General features: G+C 38.9%; 1 protein-coding gene across 6 annotated transcripts in view; it reads right to left on the bottom strand.

The window, feature by feature from the left end:
• Positions 1-988: 988 nt before the first annotated feature.
• The window catches only part of SOCS6 (suppressor of cytokine signaling 6), a 48,277-nt gene continuing 28,454 nt past the window's right edge, over positions 989-20,811 (bottom strand). For 5 of the 6 annotated variants that reach the window (XM_045007358.1, XM_045007361.1, XM_045007359.1 and 2 more), the window contains exons 2-3: positions 9,149-9,278; positions 989-5,658 (exon numbers count right to left, since the gene is read on the bottom strand). In XM_045007358.1, the coding sequence (XP_044863293.1) occupies positions 3,929-5,533 (1,605 nt within the window). In that variant the 5' untranslated portion in view covers positions 5,534-5,658; positions 9,149-9,278 and the 3' untranslated portion in view covers positions 989-3,928. The remainder of the gene's footprint in view (positions 5,659-9,148; positions 9,279-20,811) is intronic. The other variant, XM_045007363.1, reaches the window with a different exon arrangement.

Raw genomic sequence — 20,811 nt, 5'->3', positions numbered from 1 at the left:
GGATAATTCATTGTGTGGTGTGCTTAGTACAAATACCGCACACCTAGCTTGAAACATACAGAAAAATGTAAACTACAGCAATCTGGATTGCAAGTATTAATTTCATGGCACTCCATCACCAAGATAAAATTCTTTAACCCAACATGTATTAATACAAAACTCTGTAAGAATTTTTTTCATTATCTATGTGTAGGGTTTAGAGCACTTTCCAGATACAGCAAACTCCATAATATTTTGTGATGTTGTGAGCTATTAACTATCCCATGTCTTTAATAAAGAATGGTTTTTAATATTTTTCTTCGTAGAATTTTAAAAAGTATTAAAAGAAATAAGATTGGCAATCAATATTGTACCCATCATTTAGCTGAAAATTTAAAAGTTATGTAACTGAGAACCATTCCTTACTGGAATCACAGGCAATATATTGCTGGTATTATGATTTAATTTACATATCCATAATTCACTCAGTATGAAATGCAGAAAAGAAAAACTGCTCATATTTTGATTAGCCCAGCCGTCAATTTTCATATAAAAGCACCTCTTAGCATGATCAGAATATGAAATGTATATATTTGAAAATAAAATTTCTAATTAATAATAGCATTTCTAAGGCTACTAATGGTGGAAGCCATCTTGATAAAAAAGATGGTATTGATTGATGTCAGCAGCAGCATAAGGGACCTGCAACCTGACCAAAGAATATAAATAAACTTCAATTTTGCTGTTCAATTAACTACAATTAACACTGTTGTAAGAATCAGAAAAAACCTTTCTGACATAATATTGAAATACAAGCTGTAGCTTCATTCTTCTAATTAGTTAACCAGCCAGTGTCACCAATAACTTCCATCATCTTGTAGCTTCAGAAATCAATTTTATTTCAAAGTTTCATCTTCAAATACATTTTCCAATAATTCAGTTGCAACTCTGACTGTTGTACTGAATAAAAGAAGCACTGTTTTACTTTAAAGGAACAGAATTAAGTTGTTTTTATTTTATTTTTATTTAATCTTTATCTTCTTTTAAAAGCCTGAAAATAACTTTTTTCAACCTACCATATTTGTTTTCTTCCATTTGGCAAACACAGATTTTGTTCCTATATTTGTTATGGAGCACAAATGAAGACCGTCTTTCCTGACTACAGTTGTAGCCCTTTAATAATTTTCAGTTGCCTTGTAACTAAACAACATTACTGTGGCTATCACAGTAATCATTATAATAAGCAACTATAAGTCAATGTTGTCAAAACAGGGTTTCTTAATTTGTGCTCCTACTATTGGCTGGAAGACTGCTTCAGTAACAAAAAGAGATAGATTCTGAATCTGGCAGCTTTTAAAAAAAGTCTTTACAGAATGGTGGATTTCAAAATATTTGAAATTTAGGACATTACAGCATCAGATTACAAAAAAATTCTAGGCAGGTCTTCTCTTAGGTCTAAATTACTTGTCAGGGTCCTTTTAATCAAACCTATGGAAAGCTCATCAAAAAGAGCCAATTAGAACTGGACCTTTTACTAAGTTTACAATTAAAGTACACAGCAAAGAAGGCAACTCAAAATGGACTGGATGAATTTAACCAAAAGTAATATTTCAGAAGTGACCAACTCTGATAGGTGACCAAACGAATAAATGAAGACATGGAAAAGAAACTTAGCACACAAGTTCATATATATTTTCTTAATACAGCAATGAAATTGGGATATTAAAGTTTCACATGTTTAAGCCCTTATGCAAGGTCCATTAAATACTTATGCACAAAGCATATTTTAAATGTATCTTTAAGTTTGTTAAACATTGGGATATATTTCACTAATTTTATATCATTGCCTAATGTACTACACAATTCTAGAGACTTTGTACAATGTACAGTCCCTCTGGATTGTATGGGGGAAGAATTTTTAAAGTGAAAAAAATGTGAGAGGTTTCATCCTAACAAGCATGTTTCATATTCCATAAAAATGATTTCCTCCGTCCTCCCCTCAGATAGAATCAGAACACTGTACCATGTTATAAGATTATTGTGCCTTTTTTAATAAAGTTTGTAGCCCTGATTCAAAGAAGAAGAAAAAACCTCCAGAAGAGAGAAATCTGGATTCAAGCTTGCATAAATATATATGAATGGCAGAGACAACAAATTAAACATATATACTTTGCTGAGAATATTTTTTTAATATTCAAAAATATGATTGGACAAAAGAAGAAATCATCATCCTCTATCCCTCAGAGCAGACAGGCTTTATCTGCCTTTGATATTTTTTTTTTAAATACTGTGGTCCAAAAAATAAATAAAAAAAAATATATAAATTTAGCATATCAATTCAGGCAACCCAAGATGTAGTGCTACTGTAGCACTTTGCAGCAATAGTGTATCCAATGCTACAAACTCATTTCAGGGGGCAAAAAAGCTAGATAAAATAACCAGAAGAAAATGATTCAAAAAGGATTTATCCCAGCTTTTTTCTATGTTGATCTTTACTAAGTAGCAACTTCTACCAACTGCTGACGGAGAAGGTGACAGGCTAAAAAATATAACATTGATTTAAAAACAAAACTAAAAAACAAATTTAGTCATGGTCACCTTTAAAATTGAAAGCACAAATGTAAAATAGCTATAAAGGGAAACACCAATATGATGAATATTGCACAAGGAAAACTTTTCAATCTAGGGCCTAGTCTCCCAATTCAGAAATCTCTTTTAGAAGGTCAGGCTCCCCATAGACTTTTTAAATGCCACTATTCTTGTCAGATGTTAGAAATATTTACTAAATTGATATGATACCTTTATGTCAAAACAGTCAATTTTCATAACAGCTCCTGAGACTGTTAGTAACAAAGCCCTTTTCTGTGGCCACTATATTAAACCAAAACCCCTTCTGTTACTAATTTCAAATATACAAAGGTTAAAAAAAATGCAGCCTTAGGTATAATTTGTTTAAGCCCTCCCCAACTCCCCCCAAAAATCCCAGAATCAAATACTAAATATCAAAATGCAAGAGGGAAAAGGGGGAGGGCAGGGACAACCAACTGTAGTGTAGAAATTGTTTTCAGAAGTCTTGTCACATTATCACTTTAATTGATAGTTTCTACAATTAGGGAGATTTGTAGATTTTTTTTTCCCAACAATGTCATTAGTAATCCATGTTTAACATAATTTTAAATACTACAATTTCCATATTGATGCTCTGTACTGTTTTTCAAAACTGTTTTTAAAAGGCTGTTTTTAAAAGGAGAAGAAAAAATTATAAGGAAATTCCAAGAAAAAGAAAACTCAACCCAATTTCTCAAAGGCAAAATAGCGCATACAAACTACGAAATCATTTAGGAGAAAGGAGGTTTCCAAAGATATGCTGCATAACTATATTCCATCACACAGCTACATCAATTAATAAGTTTTAAATTAGGGCAGTTCTATGGAGATGTTCATTTAGGATGCTGGGAAATCATTTTCGCTGTATACCTAAATTCTGTAATTTATCTATCTGTATGTTTTGTCCACAATTATCTTTATAAAATAGGCCATTTTAAGAAGACAAAAATTCCATTCTACAAGTTTCATTTCACTTTTACTTATGGTTGAATACACATGAAATGCACTCAATGCATAAAAATCACAGTGGATAGCAGCACTTGGGGAAATTAAGGAGAATTTGATCATTCACATTGTGATTATTTTCTGCACATTGATGAAAGATAGCTATTTCACACTTCTAAAAACCTTGTGAACCTTTTTTTAAAAAAAAAAAAGCCCCATAAAACAAACAAAAAACACCAAACATAAACAAACAAAAAAGATGCATTACCCTTCTTTACACACAAAAATGAAACATTGTTATGGCAGCAAAAGATTTTGATAGCAATGAAAATTTGTAAACTGTATTTCAATCTTTTTTTTGTTCCCAAAGTGCAAGATGCAAGATTCCCATAAGCTTTCAGTAGTGCTTTTCTTGTAAATAATCCTTCATTTTGTTTGGCAAAGGCAGTTTCTGGATCAGGTCTATTCTGGTATACTGACGTATAACAAAACGACACAGGTACTGTAAGGAACGCACCTGCATAAACCGAGATACTGGGTTTGTCAATCTCACTGGGTAAGTTGCAGATCCAGGCAATCGAGACCGTGAATAGCAAAAAGCTCCATTTTCAGAGTCCCTGATTGAATGTTCAATTAGATCAACAATAGAAGTATGTCCCTCCACATCTGGTTGTTCATAAAAGCTAAACCTACCATTTGAATGTTCAATTCTAGTATGAAGGGTTTTACCATGGGAGCGAAAACTCAGGCTTAAAAGATAACGGTCATCAGAGCTATCTCGAACAAGAAATGAACCATCAGGCACATTCGCCAGTTTTCCCTCTGCCTCCCAACGTGTGATAGGGCCCCAGTACCATCCTTGTTTTGCAAGTTTTTTCAGTTCCTCTGTGAGGCTCGTCACAACCATTGGACCACTACTTTGTACAGAGTCATAAACTCTTCCAACTCCTGGGGCAGAGTTAGGATCAAAATTCAAATGGCAGCGCATACTTTCAGCCACATGGGCATCTGTGCCATTCAGTCCATTAAAGTTCCTTTGGATTTGATTATTCTGAATCGGAGGTAGCAATGGTGAGAGTGGAGGGACATCACTGTGATTAACTCTTGGGCTTTGCAACATGACTCCTGTGGTACCAATCAACAAACCGTTCACTGCCTGGTCCACAAATATATCTGGAGCAACAACTACATCTTGATCCACCTGACTCTCATCTTCATGAAAAGCATTTCCGCCCACTTGAGAAGAAACAGTTGAAACTTCCATGGGTGAAGAACTATCCAGACAGTAACTACGTGATCCTTCCAAAGGATACATTCCCTCATCTAAAGGCACAGTATACTGAATGTAGTCCTGAGGCATTAGTCCAATAACTACAGGCACATGTTCATCAATATGAAGATGTAGGTCCCCATTCTGGGATTCTGTACTTTTTAATGTATTGTTTTGTTCTTGAAACACACTATCTGACTGCAAGTCATGGAAGTCCTTTCGAACACCATTCAGTGCTGGGCTTGGGTTAGAGGAGTGGACCAAGGCCTTGACTTTCACTTCCATTTTGATACATGTCTCTTCTGAGTTTGTCGATCGAAGGGGCCATGGTGTTGGACTGTAATGGTGGTTACGGAGGGATGTGGATCTTAGAGGTCTTTGAGCTCTCACATCTTTAAAGGTTATTGGAGCAGATGAGGAAGAAAAGGTATCGTCATCAGCAGAGCTTACAGATGGCGTGCTGCCTTTCCCTTTCTGCTTTTGTTTTGCTGAAAGCCTTCTTTTTAAAGTACCCATTAAGCTTTCACTTTTTGATCTATTTTTGCCACCTTTTTCATCTTCACTGTTAACTTCACAGCTAGCCAAATCTTTACCATAGCAGCTGCCGAACAAGGAGTCATCTTTTCCAAATTCACTTAATGATGGCTGCTGAACCACTACAAAGTCACTTTCTTCTTTGCTTTTATTTAAGTTAAAGGATTTGCGAATTGTTTTGAGACTAATTTTCTTCATTATGACAAGCTACCAAGTCTGGCTGATCAAAAACTCTTCTGGTATTTTAGCCTTAACACATGTAGAGCAGCCTCTGCTTCATGTATGTATTTTATCCAGTCTCATTTAACTTCAAGAGCCATTTCCTGGAAACAAATAAAAAGACATTTAACTTCACACAAAAAAAAAACATTTTAAATGAAAACTACAGTATTTAAGAGATGGACACCAAATGAATGCAAAGCTGTACTTAGAAAATCCAGTCAAGTTCAAGAAATGACTTAAAATTACAACATTTGCTTTTGAGTTGCCTGCCAGTTTTTCTGGTTTTAAAATCACATTTTAGTTTTATATATAATTTTCCTCTCTCCTTTGCTATATGAAAGACCAACCCAAACACAGGGGAAGCTGACTAATTGTTGAAGATGATAATGGGTACAACAAGCTTCCTACTCCAGGGCTAGATTGTGACTGGTCCTAACATGGCCATGAGGAAATTTTCCGGTGTAGACAAGCCCTAAGAGACCTTCACCCACTCTGTGCGCCCAGCCTCTTTGGTTCCCACATCATAGCTCCAGGCATGGGGGGTGGAGAGCAGAGAGAGCAAGGTGTGCCAGCTCAATACTACTCCTTACCCTCTTCTTCCTTCCCCACCCCAAGAGTATGTAGGCAGAGAGGAGTGGGGAGTAGGTGGAGCCTTGGCTCCATTCCTTCTCCCACTACCCCCAAGTGAGATGAAATGGTGCAAGGGGCGGAACCAGGTAAATGGCTACAATAAGTTACTTCCCCCCTACTCCCTACTGGGAAAATTCTTTCCCAGGGCTCCTCCTGAAGCAGCACAGCTACATGCCTCTCCTTACTTATGAGCCATGCAGCCTTGTAATATGCCTTTTAATTTGTGCACCACAACTATATTCACTCAGTTACTAACAACCAACCTTAATTTTTTGGTATAAATTATTACAAATGGAGCTCCCCAAGTAAGGGCTGCAGGATCATGCCCAAACATTAATTTCAGGATTTCTGTCACACTTCAAAATGCCTTTTAATTTAAAGAACACTTTAAGAAAAACCATGTGGCTACAAGAAGACATAACCATGAAAAACATTTTCTTGTTATTAAGGAGCAGTAGTTAAGAGTGAAATGAGAATTTCATTCACAGAATTGGCAAAGAGTTCTGTGGCACCTTATAGACTAACAAACGTACTGGAGCATGAGCTTTTGTGGGTGAATACCCACTTCGTCGGATGCATGACGCTTTTACAGATCCAGACTAACACGGCTACCCCTCTGATAAATCACAGAATTGGACTTATAAGTTATAATAAGACAATATTAATAACAACAACAACAAAACAGTCTCCTTCACATCTTATTACAGGGTAACTTTTTTTTTTTAAAGCAAATCAAACAAGGAAATTCAGAGATATGGGTATTTCCAAAAATTCCTTTCATTCACTTTTCAAAGGTTCTCCCAACTCCCTTTTGGGTCTTTTCTTTAAAAAACAGGTGCACCCAGCAACATCAAATTTCACTTCTCTTAGAGACAATGTTAAGAAGGAGCTTTCACAAGTTTGAGGGAGTGCATGTAGGAATTATAGAGATATTTAAAGGTGGTGTTGTGAAAATACCTAAATATGTATGTAAGTAAAATACATAATGATATGGCATGGTATAATTATTATTAGAATGAGTTTGTGATAGCTGAATTACTCATGAGTGGCAAAGTAGGGAGTAGCCAATAGAAAACTACATTGGGGCCACGGGAGAGGGAACGCTGTATATAAGATGAAAGGCCAACATGGGGAATAGGAAGGAGGTAGCCACTTCTGGAAATGGGAGGCTGTCTGGTCCAGCTTACATTCCAACAGGACTTGGATCTATGACTGGCTTCCAAGGTTTACAGGTACTTCTACTACTGAGCAATTCTTAAACATTTTTTTTTAAAATCTAAGGAAATACTCAAGGAAAAAACCACAATGAATCTATCATTTACGGCATTTACAAATTAAGTTTCTGGATTTCTTAATTCTCCCTGCGCCCTCCACTGTCAAACGTTAAGAATGTATGTAAAATGTTTGTAAATTGTAAGTTAAGGTTCTACTTTACAAAAATCAAACATATTTTAAATTATGCATATGCAGAGTATGATCATCCAAACTACCTTAACTTTGACCCCCTTGGAGCACCCTGATAGCAGGCAACACACATCTGCAAAAACTTTATCACAAAGTTTCACTAAGTTTAAGAATAAAGTATTAATTTTGAAGCCTTTAATTAAACGAATCGGTGGGAAGAGAGGAAAAGGTCATCTCTGAATTTTTCTTGGTTCTGAGTGCCACTGTGGGAGCAGAGTAGTTCTTTTTAGGATTGATTTAAACTGTGCATTAGCATACTTTTGATTATTTGAGGATTTTTGCAAAATGGAACCTTACCTTGGAATTTCAGGCTAACATATCTTGAGAAAACTACATTATCAAATAAAACTAAAATAACTACTATATTGTAAAGCAGGGATCAGCAACCTTTGGCACGTGGGCCATCAGGGAAATCCGCTGGTGGGCTAGGCAGGTTTATTTACCTGCAGTGTCCGCAGGTTCGGCCGATCGCACTTCTCACTGGCCGCGGTTTGCTGTTCCAGGCCAATGGGGGCTTCGGGAAGCGACATGGGCCGAGGGATGTGCAGGGCCGCTTCCCACTGCCCCCATTGGTCTGGAACGGTAAACCGCAGCCAGTGGGAGCTGCGATTAGCCAAACCTGAGGATGCTGCAGGAAAACAAACCTTCCTGGCCCGCCACCAGATTTCCCTGATGGGCCTCGGGCCAAAGGCTGCCGATCCCTGTTGTAAAGAATACAAGAGAACTGTGTCACAAAATGACACTGCTATATTTTAAAATGCTGTAGCTGCCAATATTTTCTCATGCTAGTCCAGAAAGAAAGATCTGCCACTGCAACTGTAAACACTATGTTTTAGCACAGAAACCTTCTGGATTATAGGTCTATAACTTTTGGTAGCTAATATATTTATCAGATTAATAAAGCATATCATGAGAATGATGGTCATGCCTTGAAGTTATAAAAACGTATGCAGTCATGAGCAGGATTAACCTTGGTATGTCCGAGGGCATCAGTTTATTCACCCAGGAACAAGCAACGTGATCAAATGAACTATGGTCCTGGCCTGAAGCCCACTGAATTCAACTGAAATACTGAATTTAACTGAAATTGATTTCAATGGGCTTTTTATTAAGTCCTATTACATATTGGACCTTCTGCATTGAGAAATCCAGTGACTTGGTTTAAGTTAAAAATTATATTGACCTTGCTACATCGCAGGGCTGTGAAAAATCTGGCACCGTAAACACCGCAGTTAGGTTGACCTAACCACAGTATAGATGCAACTATGTTGATAGATAAATTCTTCTGTCAACCTAGCTACTGCTTCTCAGAGAGGTGGATTAACCATCAACAGAAAGGTCCTTTCCTTCATTGTAGGAAGCATTTACACTGCAGCACTAGAGTGGGTGTCCCTGCATAACCAATAGCTGTTCCTCTGTAGCGTAGACACACCCTTAGACACACCCTTATAGCCTCTGTCTCAATTCTTCCAGACGTAAACCGCTAATAATGCTTACCTCTGAGAAGTAGGTAGGCCTTATATTGAGGGCTGTTAGTAAAGAACTGTACAGACATCATACAGATGTGCAAAGAATGAAGCATTTAGGAACTCACTGGGACACTTTTGCATGCACAGATTTTTCCCACCTAGGGATGACAAAAATTAGTATATGTATTATTTCATGGAATGCATCTTGATGTCGTATTTGTTATAAAAATAGCAGTTAACACCAGCAGGACAACTTCATTTGGAACTCTGTAAGAATTATACTATTGCTGAGTCCCTGAACAGAAGTGCTTTCTCAGTAGTACCTCCTGCATAGTCAATTTTAATAAGATCTCAAGAAAGGTCTGCTGCAGATATCTGCTGCTGTGAATATGCAATAAATTATGCCATGGTGTTCCAAAAAGTCTAGTGGACAATATAAATATTTTAGGAATACTTTGAGATCAAAGGAAGGAGAAAGCTATAGAGACAACATGAAATGAGAGTGGAGACAGCCAGGGACCAAAGGAAGAAAAAGAAACATAGTCCAAAAACTTTTATTTTAAAATCAGATTTTTACCAAACATAATTTAGAAGAAGACATAGATAGTCAGTGTAAACAAACTGTCTCACAGCCCACCAGCAGATTACTCTGACAAGCCGCAGGTTGCCCACCACTGATCTAACCTGACCTGTATAAAACGGGCCACAGGAATTCCCTGATTTAATTCCTGTTTGAACCAGATCATGTATTTTAGAAAAACATACAATCTTGATTTAAAAATTGTTGTTAAGTTGTTCCAAGGTTAATTACTGTCGCTGTTAAAAAACTGCAACTTTTTCCAGCCTGAATTTGTCTAGTTTCAACTTCCAGCCATTGGATCTTGTTATACCTTTGTTTGCTAGACTGAGGAGCCAATTATCAATTTTTTGTCCCCGTGCAGGTACTTAGAAACTGTGAACAAGTCACTAGAACTATCTCTTTGTTAAATGGACTAGATGGCGCTCCTTGGGTCTTACCACTGCAAGGCATGTTTTCCAATCATTTAATCATTCTCAGGGCTCTTTGCTGAACCCTCTCCAATTTATCAACATCCTTCTTGAACTGAGGACCCCAAAATTGGACAAAGTATTCCAGCAGTGGTTGCACCAATGCCAAATGCAGAGGTGATATAACTGCCATACTTCTACTTGAGATTCCTCCGCTAATACATCTATAGACTGATTTAGGTCTTTTGGTCACAGCATCACACATATGTTCAGCGTATTATCCACCATTGGAATCTGTATTGGAATCACTACTTCCTGGGAGAGAGTCCCCCATCTTGTGAGCATGGTCTACACTGTTTGTTCTTTACATGTGGCTGTATCAAAAGGCACATTGGTTGCTTAAACAAAATTCTCCAAGTGATCCAGCCCAATGGTTCTCAAACTAGGGCTGCCGCTTGTTCTGGAGAAGCCCCTGGCAGGCCGGACCTGCCACGTCCGCAGGCTTGGCTGATCACGGTTCCCACTGGCCGCGGTTCACTGCTCCAGGCCAATGGGGGCTGCTGGAAGGGCGGCCAGCACATCCTTTGACCTGCTCCGCTACCTGCAGCCCCCATTGGCCTGGAGCAGTGAACCACGGCCAGTGGGAGCCACGAACGGCCGAACCTGCGGACGTGGCAGGTAAACAAACAGGCTCGGCCCGCCAGGGGCTTTCCCAGAACAAGTGGCGGCCCTAGTTTGAGAACCACTGATCCAGACCACTCTGAATCAGCAACCTATCCTCTTCATTATCTACCACGCCCATAGTTTTTGTGTCATCTGCAAATTTTATCAATGGTAGTTTTCTGTATTCTTCTAGGTCACTGATAAAAATGTTAAATACGATAGGGACAAGAACCAATCCCTGCACGAACCCACTAGAAACACACTTGTTTGATGATAAGTCCCTGCTTACAATTACATTTCATGACCTGACAGTTAGCCATCTTTTAATCCATTTAATGTGTACCATGTTAATCTGTATGGTTGTAGTTTAAAATTAAAGTCATGTGGTACCAAGTCAAATCCCTTAGAGATGTCTAAGAATAATATAGTAACACTATTGCCTTTATCAACCAGTCTTGTAATCTTATAAAAAACAGGTTTCAAGTTAATTTGACAGGATCTATTTTCCAGAAACACATGTTGATTGGAGTTGTTATAGTGATGCTGTATTTAAAATATATCGTGAAAGCTAAAGAATGCACAGAATCATAGAATATCAGGGTTCGAAGGGACCTCAGGATGTCATCTAGTTCTACCTCCTGCTCAAAGCAAGACAAACACTAACTAAATCATGCCAGACAGGGTTTTGTCAAGCCTGACCTTAAAAACCTCTAGGGAAGGAGATTCCACCACCTCCCTAGGTAACCCATTCCAGTGCTTTACCACACTCCTAGTGAAAAAGTTTTTTTCTAATATCCAACCTAAATCTCCCCCACTGCAACTTGACACCATTACTCCTTGTTCTATCATCTGGTATCACTGAGAACAGTCTAGATCTATCCTCTTTGGAATCCCCCTTCAGGTAGTTTAAAGCAGCTATCAAATGCCCCCTCATTCTTCTCGTCTGCAGACTAAATAATCCCAGTCCCTCAGCCTCTTCTCCTAAATCATGTGCTCCAGCCCCCTAATCATTTTTGTTGCTCTCCGCTGGACTCTTTCCAATTTTTCCACATCCTTCTTGTAGTGTGGGGCCCAAAACTGGACACAGTACTCCAGATGAGGCCTCATCAATGCTGAATAGAGGGGAATGATCACGTCCCTTGATCTGCTGGCAGTGTCCCTACTTATACAGCCCAAAATGCCATTAGCCTTCTTGGCAACAAGGGCACACTGTTGACTCATATCCAGCTTCTTGTCCACTGTAACCTGTTGTCCTTTTCTGCAAAACTGCTGCCTAGCCACTCAGTCCCTAGTCTGTAGCAGTGCATGGGATTCTTCTGTACTAAGTGCAGGACTCTGCACTTGTCCTTGTTGAACCTCATCAGATTTCTTTTGGCCCAATCCTCTAATTTGTCTAGGTCCCTCTGTATCCTGTCCCTACCCTCCAACGTTTCTACCACTCCTCCCAGTTTAGTGTCATCTGTAAACTTGCTGAGAGTGCAATCCATGCCATCCTCCAGATCACTAATGAAGACATTGAACAAAATCAGCCCCTGGACCCACCCTTGGGGCACTCCGCTTGACACTGGCTGCCAACTAGACATGGAGCCATTGATCGTTACCCGTTGAGCCCAATGATCTGGCCAGCTTTCTATCCACCTTACAGTCTATTCATCCAGTCCATACTTCTTTAACTTGCTGGCAAGAATACTGTGGGAGACCATATCAAAAGCTTTGCTAAAGTCAGGGAATAACACGTCCACTGCTTTCCCCTCATCCACAGAGCCGGTTATCTAATCATAGAAGGCAATTAGATTAGTCAGGCATGACTTGCCCTGGGTGAATCCATGCTGACTGATTTGTGCTCATCCAGCTTTTCTAAATAGTCCTGAACTACTTCTTTCTCCACAGAGGGCTGGTCACCTCCTCCCCATACTGTGCTGCCCAGTGCAGCAGTCTAGGAGCTAACCTTGTTCGTGAAGACAGAGGTGAAAAAAGCATGAGTACATTAGCTTTTTCCACATCCTCTGTTACTAGGTTGCCTCCCCCATTCAATAAGAGGCCCATACTTTCCTTGACTTTCTTCTTGTTGCTAACATACCTGTAGAAACCCTTCTTGTTACTCTTAACATCCCTTGCTAGCTGCAATTCCAAGTGTGATTTGGCCTTCCTGAGTTCACTCCTGCATGTCTGAGCAATATTTTTATACTGCTCCCTGGTCATTTATCCAATTTTCCACTTCTTGTAAGCTTCTTTTTTGGTGCGTGTTTGATTGTTTGAAAAGTGTGAATTGGGAGTGCTCTGTTTTGTGTGTTTAAAATATTTCAGAGCAGTTTCAATTAAATCATTGTGTCAAAATGATTTAAATAGGACATCTGGCACGTCTGTCATAATGGTTTATGTGTGGGACTGTGTCAACAGAAAGTTTGTGTATTTGTATTATAGAGCTTTTATGCATTTTACCTATTTCACCTAGGTTAACTATAGCCATTTCCTGAGATAAACACTATTTACAGTGCTGCCAGAAGACATGACTATGTAACAGGCCAGCTTTGGAAATTAGACACACACTTTTTCTCCTTAAAAGAGTTAATACAAAAATCAGACACACCCATATGTGGCCAAACTTGAACAATTACAATTCAAATGATAATTCTGAAACACTGAATAGAAACAAAAATAGAATCAGAAATTGACACACAGCCATTCTTTAACATGTATTTATAGAATTTACGCTTTCCTATAATTAGGGCTTCAAGTCTGTCACAGAGGAGAAAAGAACTCACGGATACTGTGTCTTCTCTGTTTGTCCATGTGGGAAGGCACTAGGTGGGTTGCCCCACTGCCCAGTGGTGAGGGTGGCACTGAGGGGAGGGACAGGGACGTGTTGGAGAGCCAGACTGCTCTGCACCCACTCCACAGTGGCAGCTCCTGTGTCTCACAGGACTGGGCCCAGCTCCCCACTCCATGTTGCAACCTGGCACACAGGGTTGCTCAGCTGCCCTTCCATCATGACAAGGGTACAGCCTGGCCAAATTTGAATGAGTGGCATTGTAAGCTGGTAAGTGTGGAGTGGGTTTGCTCTCAATGCTCAGGCACAGCCTCACAGGACCCACTGTTGCCCGGAGGGAGCCTGAGGTAGGCTCTCTCTTAACCCTTGGACCCAGCCCCACAGGATGGGAGTCATCGCTGCAGGGTGAGTGCAGGGCAGGCTCACTCTCCAGCTGCCTCCCCCTGCCAGGGGCCTCCCACCTTACTAGGATGGAATCAGGGTTTCAGTGACTGTGGACAGGGTGCTGTTGCAGGTCATCGGTGCTCCCCAGGCAGGGGAGGAAGAGGAAGCAGTGGTTGCAGAGGAAGAGGAGGATGCTGGTCTGCTATGATTTTGAAGAGGTAGGGTTCAATTTCATTTATCAATTGCCCTTCCTACAATTAGGAATTTTAATTAATTAACTTGTCCATTTATTTCCATCAAATGGAACATGAAAATATTTAACTTGATTTTTACACTTACAACTACACTATTGCTGCACTTAGAGTATGCTCTAGGTATCAATTTAGAAATACAAAATCCCAGCTATAACAAGTTATTAGATTTATTATAGTTTAGCATAAAGTATAAGAAGGCTTATCTACAAAGTTTATAACATAGCAAAAGCACATCCTGTTTCAGAGCATTCAGCACAACTGTGCACAGAGATAAACTGAACAGAAAAATATAGACAGTACCCACAATCACCACTCAATGCATGGCTCTGGAGATTTAAAAAAGGAATTTGTATGCCTTTTTTTTTTAAGGGGGGGAACACGTTTCTGAAACATTTGATTAAAGCCTAATACTGAAAATTGGGAAGTACATAGTTAGCCTTGGATCTAAAAGCATCTTAATACAAATGCATAGTTACCTAAAAATTGTGTACTTAATTATCATAGGTAACATGCCACTGATTTTTAATGCCGAATGTGCTATTGATTTGAAAAAGGAAATTATGCTTATAGAAGAAACTGACATGACATAGCCCCAATTTACTAAGAAATATGTACATTTAAACTTTGCACTACACATTAAAGCCACAGCCACTTAATTTCTTTTTATTCTGTATGGATTCACACCAAATGTCCAATACATCGTTTAAAATTTTTTAATCCTAAACAATATATTAAAAGCCTTCACCTAACTAAGTCACATTTCTTTACTGATGAGGCACAACCACAATCAGGTTTCAATGCACTGAAAGATTCACAGTAGTTTAAATATTTGCATAATTCAGATTTCTTTTCAAACTGAGTACTCAAAATTTACCTTAAAATGAATACCTCTGTGATCTAAGAAGCCGTGTCAAAGTATTATGGAATACTTGAAGGTTGGGGCAAATAGGAAGTACATTTATTTTTATACATATCAACTGTTAAGAAATGGTTCTTTAAAAGCAAACATCACTTATTTTACTTAACACTTCTTAACTTCCACTGGTAAGTTGCACCTTCAGCAATATGTTAAGAGACGATGCTGTCTAATGAGATTTTCCCACCATCCACCCTCAACACTTCAAACAGAACTGTAACAGGGTCTCCTCGGTCCTGCTTCTGTCTCAGTCGACAAACCACACAGAGACCCTGGTGCTGGTTCAACATCCTGTGCAGTTTATTTATAATTGAGTCCCACCACACCTAGCATCTTTACAAGCAGGGGGAGAGCAATCACTCTCTCCCCCTCACTGCCATTGACTGGGAACAGTGAACCGCAGCCACTGGGAGCTGTGGGGCAGCCATGCCTGAGGACGGTCAATGTAAACAAACTGTCTCATGGCCCAACAGCGGATTACCCTGACAGGCTGCATGCGGCAGGTTGCCCACTACTGGGCTAATGGCTTATTTAGCCTTTCTGCCCTGCCCCACCCACAAATTATGCACAGGTCTGCCTCATCAACTCCAATCTGCTATGCCTGATTGGAGCTGCTGTGACTCAGGGTTTCATGCTTAGCACTCTGTAACAAGTACTTAAAATGTTTAATGTAGAGAGTAATGTCCATGTCCACACTAGACACTACAAAATAAAAAATTCCAGGTGGGGAAAATTACAAACTGCACAGCAAGCTTCAATTTTTTCACTGTGTCACAAGCACATTGGAGATGCTGCTATGTTTTCTTTTTACTAAACTTGGACTACATTCCTGGGTCAAAGGTGAAAAAATCTGCTTTCAATTAAGCCATTTTAATCTGAATACTTCTTTATGTTGATGCTCTGATGCCTTCTGAAAACAAAGAAACACAACAGACCTGTTTGGGACTGGTCTCAGCACTGTTTTAAATTGTGCCAGAGCCCATCCTCTCTCCTTGCTTTTCTTTGGAGCTCTGCTGCTCAGCATGGGCCTTGTAGCTCAGCATAAGAAGTGCACAAACACACTTTCATATGCGAGATGGAGAGAGGTAAAAGCAGTTCTGAGGTCCTTATGGACTTGATGATATAGATAATTCAAATCTTACACTTTCACAGTTTAACAGTAATTCAGGCCCTTTCTTGTCTAACAATAAATAAATACCTACCTATGCCCTGAACTTTCATTATTATGCACCAAGCATTTAAACCTTCAAAACTTTTATAAAATGACTAACAAAGGAAAAAAGTTTTCTGTCTCACATGGGTCTAACAAAGTCCCTTTTCCCAATGGCAAACAGCATACTCTTCTCTAGCTCCAAACACAAAATAGCTAGTCCCATCTGTTCTACAATTCTTTTTACCAGAGATATATAAAGCATAAGTAGAAAAACTGCCCATCAGTAATAATGCTTTATCAGCACATACAGCAAATCTGGTAACCATTATCAATCCTTAGAATAGCAGAAGTGAGGTTCATCTTTGCTAATAGAAAAGTAGGAGGAAAACCACATTAATAAAAGAAACCCTTGAAAGTTTCTGTATCACTAACAGTGCTATCAGTTGTACACAAAATGACAACAGAATGCAAAACCATTTAAGCTGACGTCAGAGTGCAGAGTTGGGACCTGACGACTGGCCCTACCCTCAGGCAGCATCACCTTGCTTGCTAGTCTTTTGCCTCCTATAAGGAGGCCAATCTGTAGCCAGACCCAACACTTCTACCAGGTAACTGGATTGGCCAGCAGGCAGCTGAAAATGCAAACCTGCAATGGGCTGAAACAGACCCTTTCCCTACTTCACCCACCACTGCCTGCAGGGACTCCTGTATCTTTCCACATCTGTCTGGTTACAGTTCAAAGTAATACCTAGGTATCTTTTTTCTTTGTATTTGAAGTTTTGAATTTTTCACACAACTGCATTAACTGAGTTGTTCAAGTATTCCTCTTTTTCTTTTGTATGGCTTGGGTAGGTAGCAATGACTACAAATTTATATCTAAGTTTGATAGCACATTGTCCTTCAGCCCCCTGGCAAAAGAATGAAGGGGACACTCAGATATGATGTTGTTTGTTTGTGCCTGGTATGACAGTTCTAAGATTCTGTTGCTCCCCTCTCCTTTTTTTTTTTACTGCTGTTAATACCTAAAAGAAACATTGTCCTATCTTATTAAAGCTATTTTAATAAAAGTTACAGACACTTGGCTAGAATTACTTAACATGGTGTGTGTCTTCATAGCTAAGGGCAGAAAGCAATGTACTTTTTAAATATATTTTATTACAATGAAATAAAGGGTCTTCAGCAGGGGGACAGTTTCTAAAACTATTTATTTGGGGAGCAAAAAGTCTACTACAAATTTATGTAATGAAAATGAAAGGGAGAATAGAAAAGATATTTGTAAAACCATAAAAGGACCTATGCTTCTCTAAATTAGGACAGTCTCTGCAAAAAGAAAACACATAGAAGTATCAACAAATGCTTTTAGTCCTGGAGAGCTGGAACACTTGTTGAAAAGGGCATAACCCAATCAGTCATCCACATGAAAGTACTGCCAAAGAATTTTAGACAACAGAGTTTGTCTTTGAAATCCCAAAGCATTTCAAAAAGTAATTTTAGAAACACAGTACAACTGTTTAAGGTGTACACTGAAAGGCTAGAAGCAATAAAATAAAGCACTTTCTCAAAACAATTTCCTGGCCAGCATTAGTCTAATCATTCTTCTCCTAATATGACTCCAATAACATCACCTCCAGCAGCAATTTTCAAGCCTTTCCCTAAAAAGGGAAAGAAAACTGGCTGTAGAGTAACAGCAGTTGAATGCTCGTACACCATTAAAATGCTACTCCAATTTTCATGTTGGTACTGCAGTTAGTTTTTATTTTATACTGTACTGATTTTGATTAATATTTCTGTAACAAATAAATACAGTAACATTATTCATGGTTCCTGAATTGAAATATGCACCAATCGCAGAGAACACAAGTGCACATGATGCGTAGTCAACTCAACAAGACTGCACCAAACTCGTAGCATGAATGATATCTAAAAGAACAACCTCCACTCCAATGGCCACATAAAAAATTGAATATGGTCAAATTCCTATACTGATTTCCGATTATTGCTGGCTATGGAATAAAAAGCCAGTGCCATAAGAAAAAACAATCCACAGAACATACTCTACTCAGACTTGTCTACACTAGCAACCTATGTCAATATAACTATGTAGCTCAGGGGAGTGGAAAATCCACACCCCTGATCGACGAAGTTATACCAACCTAACTCCCGGTGTAGACAGTGCTATGTTGATGGAAGGGCTTATCTCATCAACATAGCTACCGCCTCTCAGGGAGGTGGAGTACCTACCTTGACAGGAAAAGCCCTCCTGTCGGCATAAGTAGTGTCTTCACTGAAGCTACAGCGGCACACCTGCATCAGTGCAGCTGCACCGCTATAGCATTTTAAGTGTTGACAAGCCCTCAGTTAATTTGGTCTCAATCTGAAGAGAGTGTGGAGGGTTAGGAAGAAACAAGAGAAAGTAATGGTACCATATCATTTTACACTAAAGATTATGTGAACATCAGATTTAGAAATATACCATAATTTTACTTTGTGATAGCCAACTAGATTTATTGTTGGTGTAAACTGGTAATGAGGAAAAACTGAAGGTGACTTATCGAAAAATTCTAGGACCAACTGCATATCACTTTTTACCCCCATTTTGTGTAGCCAAAATGAGGTTTCTCAAATTTGTATGTACTATTTGTTAGGTGGAGATATGCATTTTTATTGCTCAATTTGTGTAAGTTGTATTTTTCCATTTCTTAATACTAGACAAAGTAATAATCCAGATTCACAAACTGATGTAGTTTGTAATGGACAGACTGATATATGCATTATTCCTAACCAAATATAGCTCTAAAGGGGTAGTGCAGCAGAACCTCCACTTAGACAACAAGTTGGAAGAGGAGATGGTGATCTCAAAATCAAAACTGAAGCAAGCAGAACTGTAACTAGGCATTTTAATGCCCTGGGCGACCAAGCATATTTGCACCCCTTACAGGGTTTATTTTTTTAGGTGATATGAGTTAGGATATTATAGATTAATGATAATGCATTTATTTTTGTGTATCAGTACAGTATGTAGACAATAAAAGCTACCATATGATTTTTTCAGGTGCCACATTCATTTTCACACAGTCCCACATCCCTATAGTATCCTTCCCATGCCTAAGTGTGGAGACAGAAGAAAGTATATGGCAGTAACTGTGAAATCAGATTATGCTGTGCTTCAGTGTGAGACAATGCCAATGCCGTTGTTATAGTGGCTAGATGGACATATCACTGAGGTGATGGCCCCGGTCTCGTAGAGAACGGTTTCAGGAACAGACTGGCTAGGTCACAGCCCAGAGTACTACAAGCACAGGTCACAGTGGACATGCTTCTTCACCAGTGCATATCTTACCAGCAGCCCCAATCCAGATCTGCACTCAGTGCAGATTTCCCTATTGGTCTCTTCACCTGTACAATAAATGCCCTGTATTTTTATCTGTCTAGGCACAGCTGAAAATTGTCCCTAGCCCAAAATTAGAGGCCTTTTAAAAGAAAAGCCAAGATGCATTCACCATTCTGGGCCAGTCTGCCCTGAAGGTGTCAATTCCCTAATGTGCCGATAGACCTTGCTGACTGGCTAATGGTGCATTATAACAATGATTTAGAGGGAGGCTCCTTATTCTTTTCTCTGTAATAATGACTAAATTAGGCTACGGCAGCAAGAAGTAAGGGTAGGTCACAGTAACAGGAAAACACAGCATGAGGCGGGAGCACATCGTGTTTTACCCCTACTGAGAGTTGACTAAAAAAGCATGTTTTACTTTTGCAATATTTACTTTCTTTGGCTATGTCTACACCTGCACTTTTGTTGGTAAAACTTCTATCAGTCAGAGGTGTGGAAAAAAAACCTTGCTACCCAGGGTTTTCAGAACCCCCAACAGGGGCAACTTAACTATTTTACTTTAGGCGGTGTTAACAGGAACTCAGCTATTCTGTCTGATAAGATCCATGCAACTAAGCATACTCTATTTAAAACTGCAGTTTATTAGATTTTTAAGTACAAACAAACAAATAGGTTTAAAACATCCCAGATAATTACCAAATATCTGGAATGGTATTGAGTAATTAACAGCAGGTTCACAGTGGCCAGCTGCTCACCTACCGGGGAGAAATGGTATCAGGAAAAACATCTTTTTAAATGGCTTCAGAGGACTGCTTTAAAGTACATTTTATTAGATAATTTTTTATAACTAACTTTTATAAAACACATGGGTCACAATAAACCTTACTGCATTATTACCTTTTTAATAAACTTTTACTATTAAAAGAATCTGGACTCAAGAAGTTTTAACCATCAAGGTTTTTAGTTTCAACTGTTTGCTTGTTTGTCCCCTCCTCCCATTCTGATTAGCAGAAACTACCAGCTAAATATAACCTTGCTTCTAAAAGCCTTCTCTAAATTAAACCTTAATTATGTGGTGTTTTATTTTATTAATTTACAGTGGCCAAATGCACATAAATATGGTTACAATTAACTTAATTACATTTTGAGGTACACACATCCCTTAAATCCAGGGCAACACCCTGACTGACTTAAGTTCCACTGACAAAAACACCAGTGTGGCCAGTGCTATGT

The sequence above is a fragment of the Mauremys mutica genome, chromosome 2, assembly GCF_020497125.1.
Source record: "Mauremys mutica isolate MM-2020 ecotype Southern chromosome 2, ASM2049712v1, whole genome shotgun sequence".
In the NCBI taxonomy this organism is placed as follows: Eukaryota; Metazoa; Chordata; order Testudines; family Geoemydidae; genus Mauremys; species Mauremys mutica.
Note: the sequence above shows the minus strand (reverse complement) of the source record. Positions and strands in the feature narration are given on the sequence as shown.